The sequence below is a fragment of the Oryzias latipes genome, chromosome 6, assembly GCF_002234675.1.
Source record: "Oryzias latipes chromosome 6, ASM223467v1".
Lineage (NCBI taxonomy): Eukaryota > Metazoa > Chordata > Actinopteri > Beloniformes > Adrianichthyidae > Oryzias > Oryzias latipes.
This window is the reverse complement of record NC_019864.2, coordinates 31,962,186-31,983,805: the sequence shown is the minus strand read 5'-3', so window position 1 is coordinate 31,983,805 and position 21,620 is coordinate 31,962,186. Positions and strand designations below refer to the sequence as shown.

General features: G+C 48.0%; 1 protein-coding gene across 1 annotated transcript in view; it reads right to left on the bottom strand.

Annotated features, from left to right (window-relative positions):
• Positions 1 to 21,620, bottom strand: part of b4galnt4 (beta-1,4-N-acetyl-galactosaminyltransferase 4) — an 82,949-nt gene that overhangs the window by 31,321 nt on the left and 30,008 nt on the right. Inside the window, exons 3-7 of the mRNA XM_023956190.1 lie at positions 13,591 to 13,689; positions 12,111 to 12,206; positions 11,233 to 11,323; positions 10,477 to 10,577; positions 7,688 to 7,755 (exon numbers count right to left, since the gene is read on the bottom strand). Coding sequence (XP_023811958.1) covers positions 7,688 to 7,755; positions 10,477 to 10,577; positions 11,233 to 11,323; positions 12,111 to 12,206; positions 13,591 to 13,689 — 455 coding nt within the window. The remainder of the gene's footprint in view (positions 1 to 7,687; positions 7,756 to 10,476; positions 10,578 to 11,232; positions 11,324 to 12,110; positions 12,207 to 13,590; positions 13,690 to 21,620) is intronic.

The window sequence follows — 21,620 nt, the reverse complement described above, 5'->3', positions numbered from 1 at the left end:
CCTTTTTAATGGTAAAGTTTGAAAGTGCAGCTGCTTCCAAACTGGAGTTCCTCAACCATCACATTCAAGAACAAATGAAACCAGATAGCAACCAGATACCAGATGACCCTCCAACCTGAAGGATCTGCACATTTCTGCTGGATTGACAGGATTAAGGTGAATCAGCGTAAATAAATAAATCGTTTTTGAACCACCCGAGCAGAGCATGAACAGATTCATCTATGAGGAATAAATCTGTGCTGCAGAGAAGCTGCTGGAAGTGGAAAAATGACAATATCCCTTCACAGAGGAGGGAGGAAGATCAATGCTCCTCAAACATGAACTTTTCCACTCATCCAGGAACGCTACCGTCTGTTTTCACGTTTGGTTTTCTTCTTTATGGGAGTCTGGAGCCAGAACAAAAACTCGTTTTAAAGTTTTCCGGGACAACAAGCACCTCCAGATATGGAACAATAAACCCTGCTGGCCTACATGAACCCTTAGCTTTCAGAGCTTTCAGCCCCCCAGGGGGGAGTCATGAATTCATGCTGATGTGCACACATGATAACTTCATGCGTGTGCAGAAAACTACCCATTTTCAAACTATCTCTCCCCTCAGGTTATTTCTGGGGATTAAACCGACCACCTGAAGGTCCATTAGCAATTATTTGGGGGAGGGGGTGTCAAAGATGGGTTTTGCACTGATGATCCGGTTCTGTTGTTGACTCTCAGTGGAGCTGCTGAAGGAGAAGCTTTGAGCAGCAGCTTTAGAGTGCATGGTGGGGGTGGGGGGTGGGTCTGATATCATCATCGATTAGAATCGCTGCTTCGGGATGAAGGTCGGCTGCAGCGGCGATCAGGACCGATGAACCAACACAGAAGAAGCTTCTGCTGCTGAAAAATGAGCCTGGTTCTGCTGTGGGAGGGGCTGAGTCACCAGCCCCTCCCACATTCATTTTTTACAGCTGTGTTTAGGTTGATTCTGAAATCCCGTCAAAAATTAACGCCTAACGCCTAAAACAAGAATCGGACCCAAAAACGGCCAAAGAAAGAACTCGGCCTCCGCTGAGGTTGCTCCTCCCGTGGTCCAAAGGTTCACGGATGGTGAAGCATCAAATGATGATGGAAAGAGGAAGTGATGTCGCTGCAGAAAGACCTCGATAAAAAAAACATCCCAACAGCATTTGTTGGTTTCCCGGAGATCTGAACGGCGTCGCACTCTGGGATGTTCAGACCTCAGCATGAGAAGTCTTCTGCTCTGGTCATGTGTTCCTGGCGTGGCTGAAGGTCACGTGGTGCTGGGGGGCAGACGTGCACCAACCAGCGTTCTGTGACCAATAAAACACTGCGTTCTAAGGTCACCGCCTCCTGAAGAGAGAGAACGTATCTGTGCTGCTGCTGAAAACGCTTTGGGTTCCTGACACACAGCTGCCCCTAAACCACATGATTCCTACAATTAACCACAGTTCGTCTTTCCACCTTATATTTTATATAATTCAGAGAAATCAGGTTTTTATATGACTAACGAGAACTGATGGCGTTCACTCCCAAAATGCAGAAGAAACCTAAACGCCTTAACCTCAAGGCGTGACAAACCCGAGAACAGGAGGGTCACAGCAGAGTTGAGCGGTTAACTGATGGACCTGACTGAAGCTGAGAATCTGATGGAGGGAAAAACGTGGACATAAATGCATCTATGTCGGATGAAGATACTTGGATGTCTGGCAGAATATGCCGGGACTCAACTACAGGCTTCCAAACGGCCATGACTTCCACCAGAAGGAGATGGGATAAAGACTCAACCTGCTCTTCTCCAGGACTTAGTCAGAGTCCTGCAGACCACCTTATTCATTTAAAACAGAAGAGAGAAAGATGTGTTTGTCGGCTGATGCTGAACCTGATGAAATACATATTTGATATGCAACAATAATGACCTCAGAGACAAAACAAAAAGCTGTCAAAGTGGGAATATGCAGACATATGCTGATGATGTAGTGGTTTCTAAAGATGCAAAAAAAAAAGGCAAAACGATTAAATAAAATTTCATGGCTCTAACTTCATGCCAAAAAAATTGAATAAAAAACCTGCATCATGTTTTATTGGTAAAACAATAATAGTGAGATGTAAACAGTTTGGAATTCTATTGAACAATAGGAAAATCTTAAATGACACATGACTGTTAAAAGGTAAAAAAGTGACTTTAAGAATGTCGTGGTTCTTCCCTGGGATCTCCTTCTGGTGGGACACACCCAGAATACCTCCCCAGGGAAGACCAGAGGCATCTGAAGGAGCTGCAGCTCCTCCACCAGCCACCAAGAAAGCGCAGCTATTAGGAAAAGACCTGAAGGATGAGTGGAGGACACAAAACAATGATGTCATTTTCCGACTAATTGGAGTCTTTGTTTGCAGTTTCCTTCTTGGACTGAACCAATCCCAACAGAGACGGGGGGAAACAGAGCTTCTGTTGAAGCTGAACAAGTTTCACAATCCTGTCATGTGAGGAATATGTAAATCATACCCATAGGAGGAAAAAGGGAGAATAGCTGTGGTCCTTGGGTGAAATTTTCACAGAGATCATGAATGAACCACAGTAACCCTTGTTCTATCCTAGGCACTTTAACATTGGGAGTTGGGTCATCTAGACCCACTAGACAGTGCTCTGAACCTTTTTTCTTCAATGATTTGTGATCTTCACTGGTGTCCATGGATTACATGAAATCTTTCCACCTTTATCCACCTTTGTCATGGTAGGGAGAACACCTCAATGGAAGGGGGGGGGTCATCTGAGATAGCACAAGGGTTAAAACCATGAAGATGATGCAAACTAACCTTACAAAGAACGTAGAACATGAAGTGTGTTGCGCTGTTTATATGTGATTCATTAGTGATTCATACATCAAGTTAGTGATATGTGGGGCGTATACGTGACATAGAAGTTGCACATCAGTGGTTCATGCATGAAAAGTCAGTCAGAAATTTGTGGAACAGCCGTGGAAAGACAGAAATCACGCACGATTGTTTAAGATTTATGTAATAATTGTGTATAAACTACTTAAATTACGTGTAAACTGCAAAATTTTTATCCATCAATTCTGAACATCTGAAAAATGAATTCCCGTAAAAACCCGGCGGCTGAAACCCTCGACGGACATCTGAGCACATCGATGAATGAGGAAGGCGAGAAACACTTATGCATGACGAAGATCATGGATCCAAAAAGCCTCACATTTCATTCGTGGAAAATGGAAACTGTATGCAGTGGCTGTGTGACACGGCCTTTACCCAAACCACATCCTGCCTGGGGGGGTGAAGACTTTCAGCTTCATGGTCCTCCCTGTAAAAGCTGGTCTCTGAAGACGAGGCTCTGAAACAAACGGTTTCTCTCCGATTTGTCTTCTTCACTCAGAGATGTTCAAAGCTGCTGGTTTCTGAACATCTAAAGATCCTCTTGGGACCCCCGGTCGCTCTGGGTGTCATCCGCTGCGGCTGCGAGGTCTGGGGGGGGGGGCTTTCTGGGGGAGGTTTGACGGGTTGGGGTCCCCGCTGAGGCAATTGGCTGTTGCCCCGGCCAGTTGGCTGCCTCTCAGCTCTCTCAGGGCCGGCGCCTGGAGGTGGGGGCCTGTGCCTGCTCCGGTGGGGGGCGGCGCTTTCTGGCTCCTCTCTCTCTGTGTGGGGTGGGTGGTGCTGGGCCTGGGGTGGTCCAGCTGTCCCCAACTTACCCCTTTCCCCATATAATCTTATATTAGGGTGAGGGGGGGGGGGGGAGTTTAGCCTGCGCTGTGCCTTGGGGGGGGAGGTTACTTGGCAGTGGTCCCCCTCCCATGGTTGCCGTATGGAATGGGCCCCCCCTCTCTCGGTTTTATTTGCACCTTAGACATGTAGGGTCCTTGGTAGGGGGGGTGCTTGGACATCACTGCCAGCAAGCAGCGGATGTCCTCCTAGCACCCTACCCGCCAATTTTAACCGCACCTTAGACATTTAGGGCCCCTTGGTGAGGAGGGTGAGGGGACGTCACTGTGAGTAATCAGGAGATGTCCCCTCAGTGCCCTACCCACCAATTTTAACTGCACCCCCTTAGTACACACACCCCTCCCCCCTCAATATATACATTCAAACATATACATACATACATGCACACACACACCCTCACAAACACACACACACATTTCGCAAGGAAGATAAGGTAAGATAAGATAAGATAAGATAAGATAAGATAAGATAAGATAAGATAAGATAAGATAAGATAAGATAAGATAAGATAAGATAAGATAAGATAAGATAAGATAGGACTTTATTGATCCCCGGAGGGAAGTTAGGTTGTCACAGCAGCCAAAAACAAGAAAAGTTGCAAAAGTACGAAAAACAAAGCAGCAATGAGTAAGAATAAAAATAATAATAATACAAGGTGGAAGTAAAAGTACAGGACATAAATAACGAATTAAATGAGGCAATAAATAGCAGCAGTGGTTTTCTACAGTCCTAGACTGTGTTGTTGAATAGTCTGACTGCTGTTGGGATGAAGGACCTCCGGTAACGCTCTTTTTTGCACTGGGGGGGCAGCAGTCTCTGGCTGAACGAGCTACTCATGGTCCTCACCGTCGCATACAGGGGGTGGGAGGGGTTGTTCCGGATGCTGGACAGCTTGGTCAGCATCCTCCTCTCACCTACAGAGTCCACCGGGTCTATGGGACAGCCCAGGACAGAGCTGGCTGACCAGCTTGTCCAGCTTCTTTTGTGGTCCAGCAGACCACAGCATAGAAAGTTGCTGATGCAACGACAGTCTCATAGAAGGTCTTGAGTAGTGGCCTACAGACACCAAAGGACCTCAGTCTCCTCAGGAGGTGGAGGCGACTATGGCCCTTCTTGTGCAGGACCTTTGTGTCGTCTGACCAGTCCAGTTTATTGTTGATGTGGACGCCCAGATACTTGTACACATCCACCCTCTCTATGTCCAGTCCCTGAATGACCACGGGGGGAGACTGAGAAGCCTTTTTTCGGAAGTCGACCACCATCTCTTTCGTTTTGGTGGCATTGATGTGAAGGTTGATTGAGTTCACAGCAGTCCACAAAGTCCTTGATCACCTTCTTGTATTCCAGATCGTTTCCCTCTGACACGGGTCCAACGATGGCTGTGTCATGGAGAACTTCTGGATGTGGAAGCTGTTTGAGTCATGGTGGAAGTCTGATGTGTAGAGGGTGAAGAGAAAAGGAGAGAGCACTGTCCCTTGTGGTGCCCCCGTGCTGCAGACCACCTGAGCAGTCACACAGTCCTGGAGCCTCACGTACTGTGGTCTGTTGGCGAGGTAGTCAACAATCCACCAGGTCAGCTGGTTGTCAACCCCCGCTCCTTCCAGCTTTCCCCTGAGCAGTGATGGTTGAATGGTGTTGAAGGCGCTGGAGAAGTCAAAGAACATGATTCTGACAGTACTTCCAGGTTCCTCCAGGTGTAGCAGGGTTCTGTGCATCAAGTAGATGACAGCGTCCTCCAATGCCCGATCGATAAGCAAACTGCAGGGGGTCAAGCACTGGGCTCACTAGGTGCTGGAGGTGATTCAGGATCAGCCTCTCTAGGGTCTTCATTAGGTGAGACGTTAAAGCCACAGGTCTGTAGTTGTTGGGCTCCCTTGCCTGTGCGGTCTTTGGTATTGGGACCACGCAGGAGGTTTTCCACAGCACAGAGACCCTCCTCATGTCGAGGCTCAGGTTGAACATGTACGCTACAACCAGGCAGAGTTGGTCAGCGCAGTCCCTGAGCAGTCTGGAGCAGATGCCATCTGGACCTGTGGCTTTCCTGGTCTTGATCCTCCGAAGCTCTCTTCTCACCTGCTCCTTTGTTATGTTGAGGCTGGGTGGGGGGGTTTTGGTGCTGGCAGTTATGCACTGCGAAGTAGGGGGATTGTAGAGGGGGTTAGGGGGGGGTTAATGTTGTCCTGGGCGCAGACGTTGATAGGTAGGTGGGGGGTGGCAGATGAGACCGGCATACTGGGGATTTGGAATGGTCCAATGATGACTGTGTAGTTGTGGGGGGAGTGAGCCCTGGATCAAATCTATTAAAATATGAATTGAGCTTGTTAGCCCACTCTTGTTCACCCTGATTGCACCTATTGTCTATATTGAGTCCAGAGATGGTTTTCAGGCCTCTCCAGACCTCTTTCACATTCTTTTGTTGTAGTTGATTCTCCACCTTTTGTCTGTAATTCTCCTTGCCTTCCTTAAGGTGGGACCTTGGACCATCTGTCCCCTACCCCATCCCTGGTGGGGGGTTCTGGACCCTTGGCAACGTGTCCCCTGGGTGCCGGTTTCCTGGGCCCGGCGGTGCTCTCTCCGCGCAGGGAGAGGGATCCCTGAGCTTCATATCATCATATCACACACCTGAGCCGGGGGGTACCCGTGTACCTGTGGGGTGGGTTCTGGCCCTTGTCCCTCAGTGCTGGGCCAACTGTGGCCGAGCCTGGTCGGGCCATGTTTACAACACACCTGGTGCCCCCTTTTCCCTGGGGTGCCCCCCTCCTGGGTGGGGACAGCTGGCCCCAGCCTTGCTCCTTTCTGGACCAACCGTGGGCCGGGTGGGTAGCTGCCTGGAGTGGGGAGCGGGTCTCCCTTGGGGGGTCCTGGCTCGTACCTGTGGTTGGGGAGGGGGGATGCCCAGAACTCCTGGGTGGTGCTGGGGTGCTTGTCTGGGGCTGTGGGCACCCCTCTCGGTTGGGGCCCTGCGTTGGACCCTCCCGGCACGGCGGGGGGGGCTGCTCTCCTGGTTAAACTGGGGCGGCTCTCTCTTTCCCCCCAGTGCCTCCCTGCTCTCTGGCTCTGGGGGCCTCGCGGCGGTCCTGCTGGCCCTGGCCTGGGTGGCGGATGTGGTCACACGGGGGGCGGTTGTTCTCTACTTGCTGCCATGTGGCGTTGGGGGGTTCTGGCTGCCGCTGCCGCTGCTGCTGCGGCGGGGGTCTTGGTGTGGGGGTGGCTGGGCACTCTCCCTCCTTCTTTTCACATTCCACCATCCATTTTAGAAGAACATAAAGACTCACCTGAGCACAGGTGTTAGCTCACCTTTGCACTAACAGTTTGTGTGATTGAATAAAATATAGGTATGCGTGTGTGAACACTATCTGTATTGTGTACATGTTGACATGTGGACATTTTTGCGGCTAGCAGGTGTGTTGATAACATTTGAGTGTGTGGACAGGCCCCGCCCTTCGAGATTTGTACTACATCTGAACCTTACCGTAATGATTAACATCCAGTAGCTTGTTGCTTTATGCTGCTTCATGGTTTTATCCCCCCTCCCCTCCTATGATCACCCTCCTACCCCCCCCCCTCTCTCTAACATCCCTCCCTCTTCTTCCCTTCTTTCCTTTTCCGTCCGGTCCAACACAAAAGATTTTCAAATATGATTGAAATTAGGGCTGCACGATATGAGGAAAACTTACGATATGCGATATAAGTGATCAATATGGCGATAACGATAAATTTGCGGTATATTGTGCAGGCCTAATAGAAATTAATAAAGTTTGGCCTCAATTACAAAAGGGGTTTATTCAGACATACCTCTGGTTTGTCTGAAGATTAATAACCCCTCTTGTTAAAGTAAAATATGTCCAACACAAGAGGCCCTCAGCTCTCATCTGTCTGCCCAGCTGTTGGACAGGACAAGTTAAAAAAAAGGAGAAAAAAAAGATCAGTCTGAGACACCGGGAGGAGAAAAACTCACTGAACGGACTTGGAGGACTGGGACCTGAACTTGTTGAACTCTCCTGGAGCTGTCCACTCGGTGCCAAGCTGGGGGGGTCAGAGAGAGAACTGTCTTAAAACATGAAGCATTTTCTTTTAGAGAAAGTAATTCAATCGGTTAGTTCAAAAGGGGCCCAAGTCCACAGTTTTTCAAAATAGAGATACAGTAATCCCCCGCCCATTCGCGGTTTAATATTCGCGCCCCGCCCATTTGCGGGTGGCCGCAGATGACGTGACGTCACAAGCGTGAGGCGCAGAACAGTGCTCATTCCACAAATTTTGAAAAACGATTTACTCTGTACTTTACTGTAAAGTATTGTTTACGCGTTTAAGATGCCATCCAAACGCCCTGCATCATCTCCAGCTTCTGGAAATGAACCCAAACAGCAGAAAAAGGTTCTGACTCTGCAGAGGCTCCAGCAGTTTTAAAACGGCGTCAATTATTCATGGATTTTCATTATTCGAGGAGGGGGGTGAGGAACGTAACCCCCGCGAATACGGGGGGATTACTGTTGTTCTATGGTATTCAAGGGAAAAGCTATCTGATTGTGTGCAAAAATGTCCCAAGTCTGTTGTAATGTATTGACTATGGTTGACATTTAAAATGCATTAAGTGCTAAATTCCTGGCCTTGGGCCTCTCTTGCATGGGTTTAGCTTTATCCCATAGATGGCAGCACTAGTTATCCAATATGGCAGCGCCCCTGTTTAGTTAAAGAAGGGCCCAAGTCCAGAGACTTTAGTCTGCTCGTCCTCTGAAATGATAAAAGTGAGGAGCTTCATATTGTAGCATTTGGAAGGTATGAACTGGTGCTAAATTTGGGTAAAGTATGAATCATTTGGTGTAGCCACCCTTTAAGCTATGCAATTAAAATCATTTCCTGGAAAAACAAACCTCTTGGACTTGGGCCCCTTTAGAACTAACCGATTCAAATAATAAATGTACAGAAACAGAAATCTACAGTTACAACCCTGAAAACAATGAAAGGTGGTCAGTCTGACAGTAACCGCAGAGTGGAGATGGATCAATAATGAGTAATGCTCTGATCTGGTTCAGGTTCCAGAAACGACGTCAGAGCTCCTGTGGGGGTGTGGATGATGATTTTGAAGAAGACAATCATGAAGTCAAACTGTGTTCTGAACAAACAGGAAGTCAGGGTACAGAGAAATGTGACCCCATCTTCCTGCTGCAGCTCCTGTTCAGCAGAAAGATCTTCTCACTGATCTGTACGAGAAAAGCAGGAATGAGTCCCTGAAACGGCTGTCAGGACAAGAGAGACCTTCAGACCTAAAGACCTCCAGGTATCTGACCTGAGTGAGAGCAGAGATTTCTGTTCAGATCTTTGGGGGAAGAACGTTCAGCTTTAACCGTCTGCACATCTATAAGACACCTGAGAGGAGCGTGGGAGCAACAAGTCAGTCAGTAAAACGACGATTCTCCTAAGATCCCAAGCCTGTGAGAGCTGCAGGTGAAGCGCTCTGATCATTAGAGACAGACCCTTCATCCCTCATGTCAATCACTTAGGGTGACAGAAAAACTCGCTAACGGACCACAGAGCCGAGGAGAATCCATCTGATGACCCAACCCTGACCAAAAGACAGACGCAGCCATTCCCGACCAACGCCGACGCCCATCTGAACCGGGGGGAGTCCCTCTTCAAACAACTTTTCTCAGTGAGCCAGCATCCCTAAAGAGCCCCCCCCCCCCCCCCCCCCCTGCTGATCCATTATGACAGACGAGGGGGGCGGAGCTCACTTCTGGGTTTGAAAGAGATCCAAAAATCCAGATGTCCAGAGATTTACAGAACCGAGGACCCAAAGTGTTCACACATAAATCTCCACCAAGCGTGTTATTCCACATCAGCTCCTGCCGTTTTTTACCGTAGATGTGATCACTGAACAAAAATCAGCAGGATGTTCTTCCGGTTATCTGGTTCACCAACAAACAGCCAAAGACTTTTATTTTCAGCCCCTCCCATCTGCTGCTAAGCCCCGCCTCCACACGCTTCCATGAAGTAATTGAGGAAAACTGAGAGTGAGGGTTTGAAAGCACGATTGGCCGTGTGCTCATCTCCTCAAAACCGGCTCCTTTAGTGATGTGTTCCTGACATTAACGTCATGCGATGCTACGGTCGCACATGCTTCAGAGTCTGAGCTACGGCACGAACACTGACGCACGTGTGCAGACGTGTGCAGACGTGTGCAGACGGCAGGACGCCATGCATGTCTGTCTGCTGGTGACTCAATGATCGGCGGCTGCTCCTTTGCCATTTCCAAAAGGATATTTCTCCACTTCTAAATGTCACATCAATATTCCCCTCTAGCTAAAGAATCTCAGCCCCCAGGAGCCCGCGGACCCCTCCCATCCAGCGAGAATGCAGATGGACCTGCAGCTCCACACGGGATTTCTGCACGACGATGATCAAAAACAGATTCCTTCTCCGTCAGAGGGAACCTGGAGGAAGGAGAACAGAAACGGCGTTCTCCATGCCAGGACTGAAAGCGGCCGTAATGTGAGCCGCGCGTCCGGACAGGCTGCTCATGTGATGACCTCTGAAGAGGAGCAAGGTCAAGCCTCTGTCTGTTCACTATTCACTGCTGAAGGCTTTCACCTGAACAGGTGTTAACGTCAGAACGGAGCATTAGGAGACACACGTCCTCCTAAAAACATTGATGTCGCGTTCTGCAAAGTTCTGCTGAGCGGGAAAACCCGTCTGATGCAGAAAGCAGGAAAAGCTGTGGAGAGAATCCTGGAGAACAGGTGGGTTTACCTGTCCGACATAAACCAGCAGCCGCGCGTTGAGAGGACTCTCATCCAGACTCAGCCAGAACTCGGAGTTGTCATCAGACGATACGGAGAACTGGAAGTCACCTGGAGGGGAGGGGCATGGACAGAGGATGACGTCTCTGTTTCTACAGAATATTCCCTTTACAATGGAGATCTTTCAGAACCACTAATCACCAGAAGAGGATCAGGTGACGAGGTCACTGCAGCTCAGAGGACCAGCAGCAGTTTGTGACGGACACTAAAGGTCCTGTGACAGACCTCAGCAGTGATGCCTTCATGTTCCTCTCCAGAAGATGGAACATCCCAGTTCTCTGGAGACTTTTCTTTCTACTGGGTTGTTCTACCGAATGTTTTTGGATTTTTCCCTTCACTCGGTCCGTGTAAACTGCAGCTGCAGGTCCAAGGCTTTCAGATGGTGGAAAGCTGCGTCAGAATCTTCACATCAGAAAATTCCTGCTCTACTGTGAAGATCAGGCCCGTCTGCATGTCGGTGAGGGAAAGCTCTCATCCATCGGCTGCATGACAGGCTCAGATGAACAGTAGCTGAATCAATTCTTCAGTTTTGGAATCTCTGAGAGGCACTAAGGCTCCTCTGACACCACGACTCCCGGGTTGGACCAGTGAAGAACCGTACAGAGACGTGAGGTTCTGGAACCGAGCCCAGCTAAAGGTCTGGATCTCTGCTGCAGTGACCAGCTCCTCTGGGGAAGATCAACCTTCCCTCATCACTGCTGCTCACCGTCTTTGTAAGGATGGAGGAAGCCAAATATCCTCAGACCGTAGTTCTTCCACCTCGGAGCCACGGCCAGTTTCTTCACCGTGGTTCTGGTCTGCAGGGAAGAAAACAGAAACGTGACTGCAAATAAAAGTTCAAACCGGCGATCTGCATGAGAGCTGTGACATCACAGCGAGGCGCTGCATGAATGACGGCGAGAACATTATAAAGGATGAAGAGTACGATGACGTCATAGAACAGTTCTCTTCAGATTTCTCCATCTGGTTCCACAGACGAAGATCCAAACTCTCCTTCTCCAGAAGGATTTCTCCCAAAGCAGGGACGTCTGTTGCCACGGGAACCGTAGTGACGACGCATTCGTGTCGACATTCTCATTGTGTTGTGTTAAATGAGAAACCTGGAAAGGCTGACAGGTGACCCTCAGCCGCTGAGGAACATCCTCACACTTATCTGCTCAAACCTTTTCCTCCTAAAGAAATGCAGCAGAGGAGGCTTCTCACACGCGCAGAAACCAGGCCTTCGGTTCAAAACTGGGACTGCACAAGGGGGGTAGTGGTCAGCACTCCTGCTTCAGTCAGAAGACCCTGCTTCAAATCCCAGCTGGGTTCTTTCAGGGTTCTCCTCATGCGTGTTTTCTGCTGGTCAAAGTCCAGACAAATGTGCCGTAGGTCAATCTAAAGGCATGTGGGCTTGTGCTGTGGTTCACCCAGGATGAACCCCGCCTTCACCAAACAGTGGCTGGGATAGGCTCCAGCATCCCTGTGACCCTGAATGGAATCCAGCTGGTTCTGAAGACAGACGATGGACGGGTTAAAAGTGTCCCGTTCAAAGGTGAACCCCGGGATCCCTGGATGCAAACGGAGCAACACGCAGATACTCACATGAGGAAACAGAGGGAAGTGCAGGTTCTTCCTGAGCTGTCCTACAGAGGAGCCGCACCAGTCCTCAAACACGTGAAGGTTGGCCTGGCCCTTAAACTGCAAACACAGAGGTCAAAGGTCAGAGAACGAGGAACGTGACGTTTCTTTCCATGGACATCTGCAGACCTTCAATGCTTTAAACATGGTGTGTGCTCAGGTAAGATAGGAAGTTCTCGACACACCTTCCCAGAACATCACAAGCAGAGGAAACTGTGCAGGTTCTGCCCCGCCTGTTCATGTTCTGCCCCAGCTCCTCACAGAACTAAAACCAGACACTTCCTCAGTCTCTGTCAGTTCTCATTACTTTCCAGTCCTCCTCTCTGCCTGTTGCTAGCCGCCGGCCCAGCCTGGATCCTGACCTGCCTCACGCGTTTTTTATGAGCGTCCCTTGTTTACCCCTCCGGACCTCTGCCTACCTGCCCGGCCAGGATTTACCCTCACAGCTTTTGTTTTCCGCTCACGGTTCCTCTGCCTACTATCCCCCATTGCACAGACCTACCACCCTCTGCTTGTGGATGCAGTCGGAGCTGCATTCCTGCAGTCAGAGCTGCATTCCTGCAGTCGGAGCTGCATTCCTGCAGTCAGAGCTGCATTCCTGCAGACGGAGCTGCATTCCTGCAGTCAGAGCTGCATTCCTGCAGACGGAGCTGCATTCCTGCAGACGGAGCTGCATTCCTGCAGACATAGCTGCATTCCTGCAGACGGAGCTGCATTCCTGCAGTCAGAGCTGCATTCCTGCAGACATAGCTGCATTCCTGCAGACATAACTGCATTCCTGCAGTCGGAGCTGCATTCCTGCAGTCGGAGCTGCATTCCTGCAGACGGAGCTGCATTCCTGCAGACGTAACTGCATTCCTGCAGTCGGAGCTGCATTCCTACAGTCGGAGCTGCATTCCTGCAGTTGTTGGGATCCAGAGCGGTCTGCCGTGTCTGCAGTCCGTCTTGTAGTCAGAAATCCCATTTTCATCCACAAACTCAACCGTTCTGGCAAGTGGCGTTCCCGAGACAAACTAAACGCTGCACCACTACAAGTGACACCGTCCTTGGGGGGGTTTGGGTTTCATGCTTCCATCCCCTACATGTTTACCGCACCTTGACCTCGGCCACACGCTGGCTGCAGCGAAGCTTTAAAGCTCATCATGTGAAAATGCGAGGAGCTGCTGTTCTTATCACTAATCCGCTGCTTAATTGCCTCGTCTGCTGCTCTTTGTGTTCAGACTGAAACCAGCAGAACCTCACAGATGGATCCTGCCGATGAAACCCTCTAATCATCTGTCCCGACAAACAATAGGAAGGTCTGGTTCTTCTGGTTCTGCCAGAACATGTCTGTAACATCTGGAAATCTGAGACGATTTTAAAACAAAATCATAAAACTCCTCATCAAAGCCATTTCAGCAAACATGACACACAGAGGAGTGGAAGTGTGTGTGTCTGTGTGTACCTCTGCCTTCCAGGTCGTTTTCTTGTTCTGCTGACTCAGGAATTTGCGGATGTAGGCGTGGTCTCGACCTTCAGATCCTGCAGCGATCGAATCGTCATCCTGAACAAAAACGGAAGAAATAAGTCCATCCGTTTAGTTTTTAGGGTGTAAAGTGGCATCTGTGCATGCATCCAGGATGCGCATGCACGTACATGTGTGTGCACATGTGCAGATGTGTCTGCCATGTGTGACAGTGTGCAGAAGAACTGCCTTAGATTTTGGATTTAGTTCAATCTTCATTTAAAACGCCTCTCCTGACTCTCCCCAGCATCTTCATCCCAACGTTGAGGAGAAACTGGGCTTTGAACCAGTGCAAGGGTGCTAACCACTACACCTTTGTGCAGCCAAATGATTTCCTGTTAGTACAAAGACACACATAAAGGCTTCAGATAAAGTGAAATCTCTCCATATGTGGAGTTCTACTCTTTAGGCTCAGGGTCACATGACCACAGAGCATTTTTTCACATTACACAAAAAACAGAAACCTTTTCAGTTTATGCTCGGCATCAACATATCCCGCTAAGCCCCGCCCCTTCCGTCACACATGAGGTCCTTTAGAACGACGCCGGTGCCGCGTATCGAAAAGATGGGGGCGTCTCTCTTCAAAGAGAAGGTTCAGAGATCCCCCAGAGCATCCTGGGAAGCGGCTCAGATCACAAACCCGTACCTGGGGTGGGGGGGTTAAACGCTCCCCTGCCCCCCCTTCCTCAGAAAGTCTCTCCACTCAAGGGCCGTCTCGTTTTAGCTGGAGCTGCAGGACAAACTGATTCTGTCGGTGTGAGCATCAATCATCCAGAGAATTACAGGCCGCTCAATCAGACCATAGAAAAAGACTGAGCCGGGGGTGGGGGCGGGGGTCTGTCAATAACTGTGATGGAGTCGGGCTGAAGGATTAACGATGCAGACATGAGGAGCTGGGAGAAGAAAGGAGAGACGCAGGAAACCCGAGACGCCTCTTCAGCCTGGATGCTGACAGAGGAACCCTGATGGTCTGCAGGAACCGCTTCTGAGAATGGGGGTTCCACGTCCACAGAGAACACAGAGACCAGGTCCAACCCCCCACCCTCCTCGTTATTGGTCCCAGCAGGGACATGTGGGGGAGGGGGGCAGGTCAAGATTAAGTCCTCTGATGCAGATTTTTCTATTAAATCCTGAGAAATTTTAGCTGTTTAGCTCTGAAACCCCCCTCCCCCCAACCCGAAATTGGTTGAGTGGAAGATGGATGGATGTATGGATGAAAGGATGGACTGTTCCAGCTTCAACCCAGATCTCCACCATCTTCATCCAGCGGTGATGAAGACTCGACGCTGTGATATCTGACGACTCCGGCTAAACTTTTCTTGTGAAGTCTGTGAGGTTCTTCATGAGATCTTCTCTGTCCTCCAGCCAAAGCCGCCACAGCACCAACATGGATTCATCTGTAAGGTTCTGGATCATTTTCACCCTGAAGTTGGTTCTGATTCTTTAGGATGAGATTTAGCCCTCACTGTCCTCTGTCCGTGGTCCTGATGTGGACATTTAAGGATTCTTTCCTTTGTGTTTTTGAATCGTCTTCACACAAAAAGACTTCAAACTGTGAAGTCATTTTAACTCCAATCTGTCTGAAAAATCTCTGCTGTTCGTTTATTATAATGACGCTTCTTGACTTTGTTGCCAGATATTAAACAGAAATCAGACTTTTGAGATTACAGATTCCCACATGAACCTTGACTTTGAAGGTGAATCTCATCTGTCAGTTTGTCCATTACCAGGGAAACAAGACGGAGCTCAAACCTGACCCCGGTGATGTCACCCCTCCACTCCTCAGAAATCTTCTAACACTCTCCAAGATCTTCTGGAACAGCCAGAAACTCGTCTTCCTCCTTTCCTAAACTCCTCCAGACCTGTCCTTCCACTCTTCATCCTCTTCTGCTCTGTGTTCTCTACTAAGCTCTTCATCCATCAGATGGTCAAGGTTCTCCTTCCATCTTTGTTTGCATCAGCCTTGTAGAACCTGTCAACACATTTCCCCCTCTGCCCTTCATCGTCTGAGCCTGCTCCTTATCCTTCACCTCTGTTCCTCTGATCCACCTCTCCTCCTCCTCATCTGACCTTTGTTTGACCTTCACCGCCTTCCCTTTGTGCTGCATGTCTGCTGGTTTCTTTCCTCTGGGTGATCCACCTTTACTTATCAAAGCTTTTCCTCAAAACTCTTGAACATTCCTCCACCAGATCTCCTGATCTGCTTTCTTCACTCCAGATGAAACACCAAGAGCCTCAGGTATGTTACAGGTGAAAAAGATTTTACCCACAATCCCTGGGGGGGTTGCTTAGTAACAGAAACTAACCTGAATATGGACTTCAGGATAAAAAGAACACATCATTTTTTTACTCCATACATTGTTTCAGAACACAAAGAAAAACAACCAAACCACATATTTTCTGCTAAAAGTGTATTTTACTCACAACATGCTGCAACCACAGAGATGAGCACTAGCCCCGCCTCCTGAGGTGAAGCAGGTGTGTGAGTCCGTGACTCCTTCTCGCCACGGCCGCTCTGAAAGCGTCAGACTGAGGCAGAAGCTTGAGCCAGAAAAGCTGTTAGTGATCTCCACCTGCAGCCTACCTGCAGGTCTAAATAAACTCCCATGATGCTTTTGGAGTGTTTCCAGAGGAATAAAGCATTGATGTGGTCTGTATGCAGACACACAAGACTCATTCATAAAAATCTCCTCCGGTTTCCACGCCGCCTGCTCAGGCTCATCTGTTTGTTCCTCACAGCTTCAAGGTTCTGGATGGAACCAAAGAACTGAGCACCTAATCCTCCCGAGCTGACGGTTGCTATGGCAACCTCTTTTGTACCTATTTACCAACAAAACCTGTAGACCTGAAAACGACAAACATGACGTGTGTGTGGGGGGGGGGGGGTCTACACGTTTGAAGAGATAGATGGCAGTGAGGAACAAGATCGCTGTCCTCCTTCAACATCCCCCCCCACAATCACTGCTGCGTCGTTCCGTCTTTTACCTGTCAACAGTTTTTCAGATAAAAAGAATCAACAAACCAAAGTCCGGGTTTCTGGAGCCGTACGGCTGTGGGCTTATTATGGTCTGTCCAGAACTCCCCAGTATAATGACTGAAGCAAAACTAAGCTGATGAATAAAAAGGACGGAGTCTTCATGTCACTTTAGAAGGTGCTGGAGAACATTGAGGGGGGGTCGCCCTCATGATCCCTCCCTCCATCTGTCTGAAAGACACCAAATGTCCTTTTTCTGAACACGTTCTGGATCAGGGCTACGGGTGCAGCCTATTTCCTGGAGCCAAATGATTTCTTTCCACATCATTGTTTTCAGTTTTCATGCTACATTTGACACAACAGGCGCGTAACGTGATTCAATCAGAAAGAGCTGAATGTGTTTATGTGTTGCTGCTCCTCTCTGCTCTCCTGCATTTTTATTCCTTTTTCTTCATATTTACCATATTTCTCGGGCTAATGTTCCCCACAGCAGCAATAGCTGGGTGACTTAAAGTGACACTTGCAGACATGGCTGCTAGTCCTCAGCAGGAAAACGCCTCACATGACCCACTTTAGTGATAAATGGGCTCCTGGCATTTAAGGCACATGTCAGTAATGTTTCACCTAATCACAGGAAAACACGCTACTGCAGCAAATTCTCCAGGTTCAAAGGAATCAGGACATCCGTGTTCCAGATGCTGAGCTCCTGGATGAAAGCAGAGCTGCATGCTCTGCTGTGCTTAGAGCTCTGTTCCCTCTGTGAGTAACTTTACTTTGGTTACACCTGTGCAGAGTCCAGTTTTCACTCCTGGTGTCTGTGTTTCCTGCTGACTTCAGAGCGGGAAAAACTGTACATTCACACACACACGGTACATTCACACACACACACACACACAGTACATTCACATACACAGTACATTCACACACATGGTACATTCACACACACACACACAGTACATTCACATACACAGTACATTCACACACAGTACATTCACACACACACAGTACATTCACACACATGGTACATTCACACAAACAGTACATTCACACACACACGGTACATTCACACACACAGTACACTCACACACACACAATACATTCACACACACGGTACATTCACACACACACAGTACATTCACATACATGGTGCATTCACATACACACAGTACATTCACACACATGGTACGTTCACACACACACAATACATTCACACACATGGTACATTCACACACACACAGTACATTCACACACACACAATACATTCACACACACGGTACATTCACACACACACAGTACATTCACATAGACAGTACATTCACACACACACAGTACATTCACACACACAGTACATTCACACACACACGGTACATTCACACACACAGTACATTCACACACACACAGTACATTCACACACACACAATACATTTACACACACAGTACATTCACACACACACGGTACATTCACACAAACAGTACATTCACACACACACAGTACATTCACACACACACAATACATTCACACACACACAGTACATTTACACACATGGTACATTCACACACACACGGTACATTCACACACACACAGTAAATTCACACACATGGTACATTCACACACATGGTACATTCACACACACAGTACATTCACACACACAGTACATTCACACACACAGTACATTCACATACATGGTGCATTCACATACACAGTACATTCACACACATGGTACATTCACACACATGATACATTCACACACACAGTACATTCACACACACACAGTACATTCACATACACAGTACATTCACACACACAGACATTCACACACACATACAGTACATTCACACACACACGGTACATTCACACACACACAATACATTCACATACACAGTACATTCACACACATGGTACATTCACGCACACACAGTACATTCATAAACACACAATACATTCACACACATGGTACATTCACACACATGGTACATTCACACACACAGTACATTCACACACACACGGTACATTCACACACACAGTACATTCACACACACACAGTACATTCACACACACACAATACATTCACACACATGGTACATTCACACACACAGTACATTCACACACATGGTACATTCACACACACACAGTACATTCACACACACAGTACATTCACACATACAGTACATTCACACACACACAGTACATTCACACACACACACACAATACATTCACACACACACAGTACATTCACACACACAGTACATTCACACACACATGGTACATTCACACACACAGTACATTCACACACACACAGTACATTCACACACACACACAATACATTCACACACACGGTACATTCACACACACACGGTACATTCACACACACAGTACATTCACACACACACAGTACATTCACACACATGGTGCATTCACATACATGGTGCATTCACATACACACAGTACATTCACACACATGGTACATTCACACACACAGTACATTCACACACACACAGTACATTCACACACACACACAGTACATTCACACACACGGTACATTCACACACACAGACAGTACATTCACACACACACGGTACATTCAAACATACACAATACATTCACATACACAGTACATTCACACACATGGTACATTTACACACACACAGTACACACACACACACACAATACATTCACACACATGGTACATTCACACACACAGTACATTCACACACACACGGTACATTCACACACACAGTACATTCACACACACACAATACATTCACACACATGGTACATTCACACACACACGGTACATTCACACACACAGTACATTCACACACACAGTACATTCACACACACACAGTACATTCACATACACACAGTACATTCACATACATGGTGCATTCACATACACAGTACATTCACACACACAATACATGCACACACACAGTACATTCACATACATGGTACATTCACACACACAGTACATTCACATACATGGTACATCCACACACATGTTACATTCACACACACACAGTACATTCACACACATGGTACATTCACATACATGGTGCATTCACACACGGTACATTCACATAGGGTACATCCACACACATGTTACATTCACACACACACACAGTACATTCACACACACGGTACATTCACATACATGGTGCATTCACACACGGTACATTCACACACATTGACAGTTCCCTGCAGACAAAGAACGTTTGGACCAAACCTGTTGTTCTTTGTGTTTTTAAACTGAGGAAATTGTAATTTTAGTTTCCTAATAGCTTTAATAGAACTTTGAAGAAGATTTATTTATTTGTTTCTTCATCAGCCGGCAGGTGATGAAGCTGTTCCATCCATGTTCTTCAAGTTAGCTAATTATGGAAAGGTTGGTCTATTTTCTTCATTGGTGCTGTAGCCGCTCATGACTTCAAAGGACTTTTTCGATTTTTCTCTAAGATTGTCTCTCATGTTCCCGTTTGTCAATAAGTTTTGTGATAAACATCAAATTCTGCAGCCCAGAGTTTGGAGAAAGTTTCACTGATGAGTTTCAGTTGAATTCCCGGCTCTGAAACTGAGCTGAGATCTTCAGTGGAGACTCTGAATGTGTGCATCAGCAGAGCAGAGAAGCTAAAAGCCTTCAAAGGCTGAGCAGAGAGAGATGTTCCTTCAGGATGAAAGTCCTGCACTTAATTCTCCTGTTGCAGAGTGTGTGTGTGCTGAGCGGGGTGCGAGCCACGAGAGAGAAGGGGCGGGGCGAGTGCAGGTGCAGATGGGGGGGGGTGTGAGGACGGAGCAGAGGTGTGTGCGGGAATATAGATATGGTGTGTTCGGAGGACGGAGAACTGAGTTAAATAAAGCAAAAGTGTCGTTCCCATAATAACTGTCTTGGGAGTCATTCTTAATCCGCTCTGGAGGTTGAGGGTTTCGAACGGGAAGTGAACCCCGAAGGAGAATTCCCTTCGGCCCTGGAGGAAATCTCCCCTGCGCTTCCGTCCACCACGGTCGGAGAGACGAGGAAAAAGAAAGAAGTCTTCGCGCAGCGAAAGGTTCAACACTCCATTTAGAGATCATTTCAAACCAATGCGGTGTTTGAGGAGCAGTCTGCAGCTCTGCAGCCTCTGCAGGCTGACAGCAGCAGCAGCAAGGTGTGATGGAAGAACAGAAAAACTATTCTGGGCTGAAGCCTCAAATAGCATCCCATAATAGAGATGTCAACACCCACCAGCATGAAAGAAGAACAGAACACGTTCAGTCTCTGCAGAGCTGAAGACGGTTTCCACGGTCTGCAGCAGAAACACGATTCCTGAAGTGAAATCTGTGGCATCAGAGGAGCTATCGGAGGAAGACGGATGGAGTTCCTCATCAGGAACCCTTCAATTCCTGTCATTTAAATGGGGAAATGTTCATCTTTGATGACATAGTCCTATGAATGAAACCAAAGTAAAACATGAAGGGGGAAAGATGTCCTCATTCTGAGAAAGGCTTGTTCTTCACGTCGGCTCCGATTCATCTGGTGTCCTTTTTGCTCCGATGTCACACTAATCTATCAGACAGGAAGTGGGATTGGTTCACGTCTGCATTCAAACTGAACGGCTCTGCTGTCCCAGAGGAGGAAGACGCTGCCGAGGCAGACGGAGAATTATTTGGAAGGGCCTGTTTCTGCAGAGCAGGACAGAAGTCTGACTAGAAAACTATATAAATCATTGAATAGAATCCATTTCTTTGGTTTTTATGAGCAGAAGAGTGTTTAGAGCTGCTGTTTGTCCAACAGGTGAGCTCTTTTGAACAGACAGGTGAATACCAGAACAGTTCTGGAACCACATCTGCTGTCCACTTCTATGCCTACACATGAGCATGAGTGGATTTGAGGTGACAGTAACATTCATGTGTGCCGTTTGTCAAAGACGGTGCAGTGGCTTTCTGACCTGTCATGGACAGACGCAGGACTGTGACTTTTGTGTCTCCATAACCTCTGTTGAGACTGTGAAGACGGCCTTT